General features: G+C 44.9%; 1 protein-coding gene and 1 pseudogene across 1 annotated transcript in view; both read right to left on the bottom strand.

Moving 5' to 3' along the window:
- The window catches only part of Gldc (glycine decarboxylase), an 87,017-nt gene extending 80,467 nt beyond the window's left edge, over positions 1-6,550 (bottom strand). Inside the window, exons 1-2 of the mRNA XM_027406416.1 lie at positions 6,290-6,550; positions 5,689-5,767 (exon numbers count right to left, since the gene is read on the bottom strand). Coding sequence (XP_027262217.1) covers positions 5,689-5,767; positions 6,290-6,550 — 340 coding nt within the window. The remainder of the gene's footprint in view (positions 1-5,688; positions 5,768-6,289) is intronic.
- A 3,475-nt stretch (positions 6,551-10,025) lies between these two features.
- On the bottom strand, positions 10,026-10,126 carry LOC113834794 (annotated as a pseudogene).
- Between the last annotated feature and the right edge of the window lie 4,175 nt (positions 10,127-14,301).

Here is a 14,301-nt window from a genome sequence, read left to right as displayed (position 1 = left end):
TCTCTCTGCTTTTCAACGCCTACCTCTTCCAGATTTGTACAGCCATCTAAGAGTCTCTTTGCTCAGTGTCCTGTCACCTCTGTTCATTCCACCAGGGTCGGACATGCAGCAGCCTGAGGGCTCCTGCCATCTCTGCTTCCCCCTTCTTGTATACTTACATCATCTCGGTGTCTGTTTCTGGGGAGAACTGAACCATCTCATATCTAACATATGCCACATGAACTTTTTGGCTCTGAATCCTGCAGAGCGGTAACTCACTCCTTGTTTACAATCTTCCCGACCGCTAGTGAGGTACAGCGGATCCACCAGTCCTCAAACAGCCATGTGTTTTTACACTTTCACCTCTGCCCACACCATAAGTCCCTGGGAACCGAGCTCCAGGTGGTTGTAAGCTGCCATGTGGGTGCTGGGACCCAAATCCTGTTTCTTTCCCACTGAGCAATCTTTCTAAGTAGCAATGGATCACCCATAGTTTTTCTAGAACAGTTCACTTAAAAACAATGTTAGGAATGTTACTCCTGTAAAATATGATCATTAAAAGACTAGTTTGCACTTTGTGTGTGCTCAGAGAAGATGAGAAAGTCATGTCAGAGAACAATCTGTGCAGTTCACTTTCTCCTTCTACCTCGAGGTCCTGGGGATTGCTCAGACTTACACACTAAGCCACCTCACCAACCCATAAATTAAAAAAAAAAAAATTAGATCCATCTTTGTTGATTCTGGTTGGGTTCCATGTCTCTTTAAGAGGATGGAGGCTAGAGAGATGGCTTAGACATTCCTAGTACCTAGGTCAAGCAGCTCAAAACCATTGCTTACTCTAGTTCCAGGGAGTCTAACACCCCTCTTCATACTCCAAGGGCATCTACACTCACGACCACACCCCACCCCCAACCCCACACATAATTTCTTTTTTTGGAAAAGAAATATTTAGGTATTTCTTCCAACAGTGTGGTTAGCATGGTTTTATATATCAAAACACAAGAAAAGTTCAATACTAAAAATAAACTTCATAAAGACTGGAATTTCTGGGATGCTTAGCAGTCCAGGGGCTCTGGGTTTGACTCTTAGCATTGCAAAGACCACCTCCAGCTCAGGGACAATCAGAGGAAGCCATATATACCACATCTCTTCTGAAGCTGTGTCTTATCACTACACCTCTCATTAACCCTTCTATAGTGTCCTGGAAGCCAACAGCCTCCTATTGGAACATTCTCAAAACCCACTCACCCCCACACTATAAACGTTTTTTTTTAATTCCCCAAAATTCAAGTCTAATTCTTTGTTGTTGTTTTTTTGTTTTTTTGTTTGTTTTTTGAGATAGGGTTTCTCTGTGGCTTTGGAGGTCCTGGAACTAGTTCTGTAGACCAGGCTGGTCTCGAACTCACAGAGATCCAACTGCCTCTATCTCCCGAGTGCTGGGATTAAAGGCATGTGCCACCAATGCCCAGCTTCAAGTCTAATTCTTGCCATAAGTTCAGAATAAATAACCTTGACTTTGTCATTTACTCTTTATAGCCCCAGATATTTATTAGATGAAAAAATTTCAATGATTCTAGTTATAAATGAGGTATATGTTGGGAAAGGGAGAAGCCAGAAATAGCCAAGAGAGCCTCAGGATAGACTGAGGACCCCATAGGCAAGACTGATTTGGGAAGGATAGCTGCCCATTCTAAGTGCTCAGCTCAGCTCAGGGACTACATAACCCTCCGGGGTGATAAAGTCATCACTTTTATCCACATTGCATAATGTCCCTCCCTTGATCACTGCACTCCATTAAACATTTATTTAAAAATTCATTCTGGCGACACATCTTAGGACACTCAGTTCTCACAAGCCCATCAGAACTCTCATTCTGACAGCTCAGCTCCCGTGGAATAAGTTGAAGTTAGAGGGTTTGCTTCTCCTCTCTCTCCCAAAGCATGCCCAGGAAAAGAAGTGTGAGATTTTGTGTAAACTTTAATCTCTATGCTGTTTGTCCGGTTAGTTTGGGCTAGTTTAATCTGGCTTCTCTGAGATGACTTGACTGGAAATATTACACAGCAAAACAGAGCATGACTAAAAGTCATCCGCTTGGTTTCTGGCGTACTTTTTAATTAATTATAACATTACTAGATACTACTGCAGGAATACAAGATAATTAAAAGACAGCTTGCACCATTTAAGAGACACCAATGTTCCCACTAAAATATACTTCTTAAACTAATTTATTTATTATTTGGGTGCAAGGTGGTGGCTTGGGGGGGAGGGGAATTCACCTGAGAGGAACTAAGCTAACAGGATTTTGAACTGAGTGGCATTGCTTGCTTCTTTGAATAATGTCTTACTGAGAGACTAACAGATAAAGGTATTTTTCAAGGCACTTTCTGAAGTGTCTGAGAGGAAAGTTCTCTTTCCAGACTGCTGGGACCCTTTATGCTTTGTCCATTACTAGCTGGCCCCTCTGCCTACAGGATCATCCTCCAGGCTTGTTACCAAGGGGTTGCTTCCCATCCATGCAAGCACTGGCCCGCAATGCTAACTACACTTCTTCACCCTAATTGTAGAACTGAGAGCTCCCATACTTGTGCCCTAGCCCTCATCGTGATGTCTCGTTTAGCTGGGGAAGATTGCACATGGCAAGGGTGACTGCAATGTGACTTAGCTTTGTGTACCATAGAAGAGTCAGGGTAAGAGTTCCTGCTTTTCCTGGGACACCATGAAGACAGATGTGTGAATGTGGAGAATGTTGAGGGTGGAGACAGATGGCCTGAGTTTGCATCCTGCTCCCATCTCGAGGTCACTAGCTAGAACCTGGACAAGTTAAAGGGCCTCTGCACACCTTGGTTTCTTCCCTTTTAAAGGGGATACTGACTGTGCATGATGGTGAGGGATTCTAGTCCTAGATACCTGGGAAGGGAAGATAAGAGAACCACTTGAGTCCATAAATTTGTGACCAGCCTGGGCAACACAGTTGAGACTCTTGTCTCCAAAAGAGAGGACAGAGAGTGAGAAAGACCAGCTTAGTTTGCGGGGTCATGATGAGGACTGAATAAGTAACACACAGAGGTCACTTTTCAAAAGTGCTCATGGGAAGCACTTTATAAATGTTTAAGATTAGCCAGTTACGCTTAAGAATTAACCCCGGTGGTATCTCACTGCTTACAATGAGGCTCTTAAAGACAGCAACCTGCTCCTACAGCCACCATGGCTGACCAATCCTTGCTGCACAATTCCTCCCAAGTATACAAAAGCATCAGCACTCATAGGAAGCAAGGTTTGAATAAAGCTGCCTCACTCCAAACTGCTCCCACTGGAGACAGCAAGAATCAACTGGCTTTCCTCAACAGAAACTCTTCATTAGGCATGACAGAGCAGAGTAAAACACCCAAGTCTTGTGAATTCAGCAGCTCTAACCCTCACATTATTGTTCCTTATTCCAAAGTAAGCTTTGAAGAAAAGGGGCGGTGGGAATCTTGACTCTACAATATTTTCTCCAAGTCACTTCAGACTAAGCAGACAGACCCACCTAAAATCTTTCAGAAGCTACTAGGTTTAAGTTCTATACTCAAGTTGCAATGTCTTGGGAACCTGTTTCAAGGGTTGGGGGGGGGGGTTAGGGGGAGTAGGCTTGATGGAAAAATTAGTCACCTGAACTGAACAACAACAAAACAAGTTCATCTTTTTAAGCCTAGTACTCCCAGCGCTCAAGAGGCAAAGGTAGGTGGATCTCTGCATTTGAGATAAGACTGGTTTACAAAGTAAATTCCAGGCCAGCTACAGAGATAGGAAGGGAGACCCTATCTCAAAAAAAAAAAAAAAAAAAGCAAAAAAAAAAAAAGAAAAGAAAAAGAGACAATAATGACTAATTTTCCAGGCTTTAACACTCTGAAAAGGACATCTTACTTTAGAGCATATTGTATTTTAAAGTCTCAGAAGGTATTTATTTGCACAAATATCCACCAATGGCTTCCTTTCAAACTATACAACTAGGGTCGGACATGGTGGTACACTCCTTTAATCCCAGCTGATCTACATAGCTAGACCAGCAAGGGCAACACAGTGAGGCCCTAACTTTAAAAAAGAAACACACAGGCTGGGCGGTGGTAGTGTGTGCTTTTAATCCTGGGGGGGGGGGGGACCAACGGCAGGCGGATCTCTGTGAGTTCAAGGCTAGCCTGGTCTACAGAGTGAGTTCCAGGACAGCCTCCAAAGCTAGAGTAACTCTGTCTTGAGACCCCCCCCCCCAAAAAAAAAAGAAAAGAAAAAAGAAAAAGAAACACAGAAACAAACCACACCCACAGAACTGCTTGCTCAGAAACAAACAAATAAATACAGTTGTTCCACATTGTAGTACACATAAGAGTAAAGACCAGGAAGTCACAAATTTGAGACCAGCTTAAGCTGCAAGAAAGTCTTTGTTTCAAAAACAAGGCAACCTCTTCTCTTTTTCCACATTTGATGGCTCAGAATTCTGATTTCCGGAAATTGAGATAGTTGCAGCTTGTGGCTATTTCTGGGTCTCAGGCAGGTGAGCAAGCTCCCTGCTATTGGACTCCAACAGCGACAAGGGTAGAACTGAGGCACAGCATTCCCCAGATGCAGCCAGAACAGGCTAGCATCATCTTTTAAAAGAAAATCAGGTTTGCTTCTGATATTCCCTCTCACAGAAACCAAACCAAACAGCAACAGCAAACAAACAAAACAAAACAATTGCCTTAGTAAAAGAGAAGTATTTCTATCCTAAGCATAACCATGTGAAGGAGCTTGGTGGTTTTAACCTTTCTTAAAGAGTTCTTCAACTCTGACCACGCCCTCGGCGTCTAGATTCTTCCCCACACTAGTAGAAGTCAATACCATATAAAAATACCCGCCAAACAATATTTAGAGCATTAAAAGACATTTCTACTGAGGAGGCTGGAGGGATGGCTCAGCAGTTAAGAGCACCTGCGGCTCTTGCAGAGGACTCAGGTGTGGCCCCAGCACCCACATAACGCAACACAACTATACCTCTGTACTTCCGTTTATAAAAGACCCAACACCCCACGTGGTGCACACAGATAAATGCAGGCAAAATTTTTTAAAATTAAAACAGGAAGGTCTATAAATTGCCTGAGATTTCTTAATCAAGCATAAACCATATTTGTGTGCTCTTCTAGAAAAATCATTCGGAGTCTGCAAAGCACTACTGCCTTTCAGTAGGTGTGTGTGTGTGTGTGTGTGTGTGTGTGTGTGTGTGTGTGTGTGTGTGTGTGTGGTGGGGTGGGTGCAAGACAGAACAGTTTGAAACTTTGTAAAGAAAAGCAAAGAACTTTGAGAAGTCTTAAATCTCCTTCCGAATGAATGCACCGCCTAGGTGATTCCTTTGTCCTTTCTGAGTCTCACCTGATCTATAGAGATAATGACATTCCCAGCTCAAAGGACCTCAAAGTCCTTCAGGTGGGGGTGAATGCAGCAGAGAGTCAGCCACACGTGTTTGGCATGGCCTTCCTTGCAGAAGCTTGTAGGTACCTGCCTCCGCAGGCCAGGGATGCAGACCACGAAAGGAGATGCATGAATTCTTCCCGGGAAGTAAAATCCCAGTTTTAGGGCTCTTAAGTACTGCATGTTTTCAGTCCTGACCAATCCTACCTCAAAGCGGACCATTAGGGATTATATGAGGCAAATAAGGCGGAACAAGCAGAGCCCCAGGAGGTCCTCCCGGCCACTTACAGACAGGGTCTTCCATTTTCAAGGGTCTTTTCAAGCGGATGCTGGCGGGGACCGTCTTCTCGATGAGTTCATCAATGCTCTAAAATTTTACAAAACAACAACAACAAAACAAACGCAAATTGGTGAGCACGACAAGCAGAGTTATAATGCCTGAATTAAGAGAGCCACCCCTGTGTTTTTCATCATCAAAGGGTGGTAGGAATCTCATCTAAATCGTCTAATTGGGATTTCTTTTAAAAGGGGAACTTCAGGCAACAGAAATCTTTTGGAAGGAAAAAAAAAAAAATGATGGAACCGGGTGGTAAATCCGCCACTCCGGGTTCGATTTTAGTCTGCAACTGAAGCTGACCGGATTGATGCACTCTAAGAAGGGGTTCTTCTTCCTTTTCCTGCAAAATTGGGGTTCGTTTGGAGTTGGGGACATTTTTAAAATACACTTTTGAAGAGCGGGAACAGCAGAAAAGTTAAGATAGGAGGAGGCACCAAGACTAATAAGCGAGCTCGCTTCCAAACTGGGGCCCGGGACGCAAGAGGAAGCAAGGTGGGAGTCCGGAGGCCCTGCGGGCTGAGCCCCAGCAAGGTGGAAGGTGGAGGGCCTTACCGCCAGCCCCAGCGCCTGCAGCATCTCCCTCCGGTCTTTGTCTCCCGGGCCGATGTGTCTCCGAGCGAAGTCATCGTGTCTGGGCAGGAGGCGCTCCAGGAGGCGCGAGGCCCCAGCCGCGCCGCGGTCCCCGCCACCGCCGCCGTTGCTGCTGTTCCGGCGCTGCGGCGCCCAACTCAAGCCCGCGCCCCGAGCCAGGCGGTGGCCGCTCCCGACGCCGCGGCCCAGGCGCAGCCCCCATGCACTGGCACACAGCTGCATGGACGCAGCCGCCGTCACCTCCCTAGCCCACGAGGGTCAGCGGTGCTCTCCGGCCCTCCTCTGGACCCAGTGACCGCTGCAGTCCCTGGGTTCCCTTCCCGACGACTGCGGGCCGGACCGAAGGATAGACGCTTGCAGGCAATGAATGGGTGCAGCGTACTGCACTAACTCTGGCAAAGTTCGTCCTCCACTGGAGACACCTGCTCCGCACACTTTAAGCGTCGCCCGAAGGCGGGCAGTAGGATGGGGCCAGGGAGCCTTTAGCCAATGAGAGTGGATTTCGGGGAGTGGGGGCGAGGCAGGCCCCTCCCTTTCTCTCTCCTCCTCTTCTCCCGCCTCCTCCTACTTCTCTCTGCTCTTCAGCAACTGGGTGGAGTCCCCTTGTCTGATATCAGGGAACCTGAGGTCCCCAATCTCACTTCTTACATGGGGTTCGGGATGCTGATGTGGGATTCAGGATGCTGCGTGGGCCCGCTGGCAGCGTGTAGGGCCCGTTGTGGTACGGACAGTGTGGGCAGCCCTAAAATTCGTGAAGTTCCTGGACCAATCCACTGAGACAGAAGGAAGACTCCAATAGTTAGTTGCTCCCCACTCACTGGTTTTAGTGTCACATGTCATGAGAACCATTATGTGCAAATGAAGGTTCTTTAACTGTTATCAAATTCTGGGCAAAGAACACAGCCTCTAAAACCTCTTACTGACTCGCTTTAATCTTTTTTTTCATGAAGATGTATTTTATTTTTATTCATGTGTTTGTGTTTGTGTGTGTGCATGTGCGTGCGCACACATGCGTGCGCTCTCAAACGCACATATGTTTGTATGTGTACGCATCATATGCTAATGCTTTCAGAAGTCACAAGTAGGCATCGGATCCCCTGCAAGCAGAGTTGCAGGCGGTTGTGGACTGCCATGTGGGTGCTCAGATAGTCTATAAGAGCCGGGAGTCTCTCAACCACTGAGGCATCTCTCTTGCCCCCCGCCACACACACACTTTGAGATACAATATGATGGGGGAATCAAACCCTGGGCCTCCAACCTGCTAGCAAGGATTCTAGTAGTGAGCTGTATCCCAGCACCTATCTTTATTGGGTAAATGGATCTCCCCCTCCCTCCATTCCCCTTCCCTGTTCCTTCCCTCTACAATGGTTTGATATGCACCCATTCCTGAATTAAATCTTCCTTTACTTGAAATAGTTGAGTATGCTGTTGGTATATTGAATATATTTTGTTTCCCTGGATAAAACTTAACAGATGCTGAAGTGAAAGCATCTTCAGGATACTTACTGCCAAAGACAGAAACCTGGGACTTTATACATAAACTTGATGATGATTTTACAGTCACGGGGAAAAGAGAAAACGACGGGTCTTAGGGAAGACATAAGAAACAGTCTTCCCAAACTATCAGTGGTGACTGAAGTGCCTGTTACGGGCAGGTCTTTGGTAGACCAGATAGTTGCTAAGTTAGTTAGGCCTTTCCGATGGAAAGACCTGTAGGGAGGGCTAAGACCCCTGAAGAGTTTGCAGACTAAAATGACGGGTCAGAAAACTAGAGACTTCAGTGCTCAGAAGGAATTTCTTCATTCCTGTTGCTATAGGAAGAAACTAACAAATCATTTGGTCCCAGCATTTGATCCTATGGATTGCCAAATTCCCATGCAAGCTGACTTTGTGACTTTATTTGATCTTCTATCTGAACATTGGAATGAGGGCATTTTAGTAGTTTGGGATATATGTGATTATTCTGAACAGCAAATTCTTCAGTACTAGGGAGATGAAGACAAGAGGCTCAGGAGTTCAAAGTCATCCTTGGATACTTGGGGGTTTGTGCACAGACTAGCCTGTACGAGGCCTTGCCTTACACCTAACCTAATTTTTTTTTCCTTGAGCCTCCCTGGCTTGCTGAACTAGTTTCTCCTTTGTTAGCAGATTGGCCATACCTTCTTTGAAGGTCCTATATCAAGTTCACCATAAAGACATTAGCCCTGCAAGAACCTATCAACATCATTTAGCTTCCAGACCTTGAGCGAAAGTCAGGTCTTAGCATGCTCCAGGAAGATAAGACACTTGATGCCAGATGACAAGCTTCTACGAGGAATGAATCAGAAGATGTTTCTCATATGCATTATCATGACAGGAATTCTGCTTGACATTGAACTCCAGAGCAAGTGAAAATTGATGTAATAATAATTGCTGATGTGTTTTCAGCACCAGAGATTATGCATTCAGTTATGTGATGGTTAGTATTAATAATCAACTTAACTGAATCTAGAATCACTAGGCATGCTTGTTTGTGGGGTATCTTGATTAACTGAGGTGGAAAGATCCTTCTACCATGAGTGGCTCCCATCTCTAGGACTGGTATCCTGGACCGTGTAAAATGGAGCAAGTGAGAACACCATGCTCTTTTCTGACTGTAGACATAATGTGACCAGCTGCTTCAAGCTTTGATGCCTTAACTTTCCCACCCATGGTGCGTTTTAACCTGGAACTATGAGCTGAAGAAACCCTTTCTCCTGCCCTGAGTTTTTTCTATCAGAACACTTCTTCGAAGCAACAAGAAAAGGAAAAAAAAAAAAAAAAAAAAAAGGCAATACCTAAGCTCAAGTTGGAGTGGCCCTCGGTCTGCTAAGTTGGTTGATGAAAGCCAACACAATAATCTCTCCTGTAAATTGGGGTAACATACATGATCATTGGTGAAGTTGAGAAGGGAGGATCCTAAGCTTTGATGAGGAAAGAGCATGAGATCAATCTTACAGAGGACAGGCCTTTCACCACAGCTTTGGGTAAGAGGAACACCGGCGGTATCGGAAGTGAGGTGTTTGCTGTCCCCTGCAGGTGCACTGATAGTGTAAGATGGCACTGATGAAACAGGCTCCTGTGTTACACTAGTAATAACCCAATCCCAGAGTGGTAGAAGCCATGGCAGCGCTGGCCACCAGAAAGGTGGGGAACGTCAGCCTAACAGGCAGTGGCCCAGATGGTCTATAGGGTTGTACAGCCCACTAACGTTTTACTTGATCTGATAAACTAAAACTTGAAAAGCTGCTGATAAAGAGACCCCATTTGAACTATGACCCAGTTCATGGGAGCCTCTCAGGACCTTGCTCCTGTTCTTCACCACAGCCTGTGGCTACTTACCAAAGAAACAAGACTATCTAGACTCTGGGTGGATTACGTTACCTGGTTCTATGATGATACAAAGCCCCGAAGATCCACAGAAACAGACCACAGTCCACAGTGAGCTATGAAAGACAGCTTACTAATGGAGACCAGGGTTTACGGATTTAATTCCTTTTCATAAGGGTCATGGGGTCATTGTATTCATCCTTGCAATAAGAAAAGTCTAGGCATGCTTTTTTTTATCAGTTAATTAATTTTTGTGAAATGACAGCAGCAGAGATGTATCAGCTGACGTCTAGGTGATGGTATAGGACAACATTCATAGACCTTATGATGTCAGAGTACTCTTAGGTACCAAGCTATGAAATGCTTCATGAATTTGTGTATCATCCTTGCACAGAGACTATGCTAACCTCTGTACCTTCCAAATTTTAGTATATGTCCTGACATGAGCACATTTATTTTTTTTTTAAACTGGGGGCTGGAGATATGGCTTAGGAGCTAAAACACTGGCTGCTCTTCCAGAGGACCCAGGTTTGATTCTTAGCACTCACAATCATCTATAACTCCAGTTACAGAGGATCTGGTGCCCTTTTCTGGCCTCACACAGCACCAGGCTTGCACATGGTACACAGACATACATGCAGGCAAACACCTATACACATAAAATAAAAATAAACTTTAAAATTGCCTGTTGTGGTGGCACGTATCTTCATGTGAAGGAAATTAGGTTCCCCTTGGGGTTCTTAGTGTCATTGATAAAAGAATTTAAGAATGGAATCTAGGGCTGCAGAGATGGCTCAGCAGCCCTAGGCTAAGCTCACAAGCAAAAATACAAGAATGGAGTCAAATGGAAGCACAAAGGCAGTATTATTAGAGTTTAAACCTCAGGTCAGGCAAGTTATAAAACCTCAGCAGCTGCCTGGAGGAGGATGGAGAAAAGAGGAAAAAGATGGTGTGGAGATCAGACACAGGACTGACAAGCAGCCACTTGGGAGAAAGTTTTAGAGAGAGTGTGTAAGGAAGCCCAGGATGTGAAAGAAAGCTAAAAGGGCCAATTATTCGCTTATCTCTTTAGCATGGCTTAAGGTAACTACACCTTCCCAGAGGTGGTCCTTAGCCAAAGTGAACCGACTGGAATGTTAGGTCTCCACCCAGGCCAGAGATTCCATTCCTTGGACCAGGATTTTTTCTACTCTAACCTTCCACCCTGAAGTCATTTAGAAATCAGGTAAGGGTCCAGAGTCCCCAAATATATTCTGCATTGTTGGCCTCTGGAAAGACAATCTACTTAGAGGCCCAAAGATATTTCTGGTTTTAGCTTAGAGAAATAAACTGGCTGCTTTTCCTTGGAATCTTTTTACTCTTGAGTAGCCATTTTCTACCTCCTGCTGTCATCATTTAGTCCCAACACTCAGGAGGCAAAGGCAGGGGGACCTCTATGAGTTCCAGGCCACCCCTGGTCTCCACAGTGAATTTAACTCAAGTTAACTGGGGCTACATAGTGATGATGCCCTGCCTCAAAAAGACTATTTTTTTGTGTGTGTATAACCTTCTGGAGACAAATCGCTGCTTTGATCTTCCAGGGTTGGACCTTGAGTTGTCAGGGTTGCACAGCCAGTGCCTTTACTGGATGATCCATCTTGGTAATTGAAAAACCCATTTTACATACATACACACACACACACACACACACACACACACACACACACACACACGTGCATTTAGTATGGACTTAAAAGAATAGATTTCAATTTAAAAAAGAAGGTTCCACAGTTTTAATCCCAGCACTGGGAAACAGAGGCAGGTGGGTCTCTGTGAGTTCCAAGTCAGTCTGGAACATAGAGTGAGAACCTAGTTCAAAAAACATGGAAGAAGGGGTGATGAGAAGGCTGAGCGGGTAAGGATGCTTACCACCAAGCCGACCAGCTGACTTCAATCCTTAGGACTCACATGGTGGAAAGCAAGAACCGACTTCCACAAGTAGTCTTCTGACCTCCACATACACATGTGTATACTCGTGTGCACATACACATATGCACCAATAAATAAATAAGAATATAGTAACATTTTTCAATTTAAAAAGGCCATGCAATTAAATATGGGATGAGTAATATGAGGCTAGACTCATTTCAAAATTTTACCACTATAATTTTCATTTATCCATTTAGCTGTTTATTTATTTTTTTATAAAGGGTCTCTATGTAGTCCTGGAACTCACTGCATAGACCAGGCTAGCCTTGAACTCACAGAAATCCTCCTACCTCTGCCTCTCAAGTGCTAGGATTAAAGGCCTACACCTTGACTGTCATTTTAGGCATCTTCCTCTAGGAGGAACACTGATTCTGTTGAACTGGACGTTAAGATAGCCATGAGGATGTTTGTAGCTCTTTGTGCCACTGGCTCAATAAACAGAGAAGATCATTTGTACCGGTTGGACAATTCATGCTGCTTGTCAATGGGAAGTGGCTTTACCCCTCTGCAGTAGGGACAGAAAGGGGTGTATCAAGCTGTGCCCGTGGCACGCACACACCTTTAATCCCAGCATTCAGAAGGCAGCGTTCACGGCCAGACTGGTCTACAGAGCGAGTTCCAGGACTGCCAGGGCTATGCAGAGAAACCCCGTCCCGAAAAACCAAAGTGGGGATTGTATCTAGAATTCAGAGCATTTTTGGAAGCATCTCATACTTCCATGTTTGGTGGCAAAACTATAAACTTGACTAACCCACCAATGGCTCAGGCCTTCCCCAAGAGGAAGTTAGGATCAGCTAACTACAGGTTAAGAAAAAACAAAACAAAACAACAAACCCCCCAAACTGTGACTATACAAGGAGCTGAACCCGGAACAGAATCACTCGTAGGTGGCAGATGATGGGCAACTGCTGAGATTAAAGGCGCGCACGCTCACGTGCACGCGCGCTTGCGCAGCAACAAAGTTGTAGTCTGCAGGCATACTCTCCCACAAGTATTGTACTAGCTACCGTGGTGATATTCTGCTGATGATCTAACAGATAAAACTTGCCTGAAGATCAGAGTGCAAAACTAGCCACATTAGTTAGCCACAGAGGCCAGGCAGTGGTGGCACACACCTTTAATCCCAGCACTCAGGAGACAGAGGCAGATGGATCTCTGTTAGTTCAAGGCCACCCTGAACTACATGAAATTGAACCAGTCTGAAAGAGAAACAGAGCTCACACAAAGGTGGCGTCAGCGCTTGGGATCCCACGCCTTTAATCTCAACTCTAGAGAGGAATATAAGGTGGAAGGAGACAGGAGCTCAGTGCAGTCTGAGGTTTGGTGGAGAGGATGCAATCTGAGGACAGGATCACCCCTTCCGTCTGAGCGTTGGTTGAGGTGAGAACTTTGTAGTGGCTGGCCGCTTTGCTTCTCTGATCTCCAACATTAACCCCTATATCTGACTCTGGGTTTTTATTATTAATACCAATTAGAATTCATGCTACAAATTACTTTTCTATTGCTGTGAAAAACACCATGACCAGAAGCATCTTGGGAAATGGATTTATTGACTTACACTTCCAGAGAGATAACGGTCCCTTACATCAGGGAAACAGCAAGCAAGGCTGTTGGAATAGAGACTGAGGGCTCCCATCCTGAATGATAAACAGGAAGCAAAGAATGCACACTGGGAGTGGCCCATTCTTTAAATTCTCAAAGCCCGCCTCAGCAACAGGGATCCGGTGTCCTCTTTTGGCTTCCTTGGGGACCACAAAGTCCTGTGGTACAAATACATACATGCAGACAAACATACACACAAAAAAACCAAAAGAAACTTCAAAATAAAATCAAAATCAACTGAAAAAACAATTCAAACTAAAGAGTGTTCTGAGAGTAAATAAAAGTTGCAGTAAGTTTTTGTTCATGCAAAGGCTTAGGGAATGGCTCAGTGAGTAAGGGGGACTACTTTGCAAGCATGGTGACCTGAGTTCAGATTCCCAGCACTAACATACAAGCTAGCTGTGGCTGTGTGACTGTAACCTCAGCAATAGGGGTGGGGTGGGAGACACTGAGGCAGGGGCCTCACTGGGACTCAATGATGTTATGTGTTTTAATTGAAGTATAATTAAAAACCCAGTGATCTGGAGTATCATACAAGTAAGGTCTAAATATTATCTGAAATAATAAATAACAATTGTTGGACTTATTTTTTTTCTACATTAGGAGTGATGGACCTGGGCATGGTGGTACATTACCATAATCCTGGCAGTTGGGCTTCCAAACACCAAAACAGCCCATTTAGCTCTGCCCTTAGCATTCTAAGGGTTTTCAGCCTGAAGTTATAAACTCTTCCACAGTCCTCTCACAACCAGTTCCAGAGGCCTAAGAACCACATGGTCAGCTTTACCACAGCGATGGTCCTATTTTCAGCCTCAATCTGTGTCACTTACTTTTCTTGTTGGTGTGACCCAACGCCTGATGGAAAGCAACCAAGGGAGGAAGTGTTTGTTTTGGCGTATGGTTGGAGGGGATACAGTCCATCATAATGGAGAAAGCATGAAGGGTGAGGCAGCTGGTGACACTGCGTCTGCATTTGGCAAACATAGTACAGTCAGGAAATGGGCTAAAATAGAAATCCTCAAATCTTACCTTTAGTAACCCATGCCCTCCATTGA

This window comes from Cricetulus griseus, chromosome 3 (genome assembly GCF_003668045.3).
Source record: "Cricetulus griseus strain 17A/GY chromosome 3, alternate assembly CriGri-PICRH-1.0, whole genome shotgun sequence".
Lineage (NCBI taxonomy): Eukaryota > Metazoa > Chordata > Mammalia > Rodentia > Cricetidae > Cricetulus > Cricetulus griseus.
The sequence above is the reverse complement of the archived record's forward strand: the minus strand, read 5'-3'. Positions and strand labels throughout refer to the sequence as shown.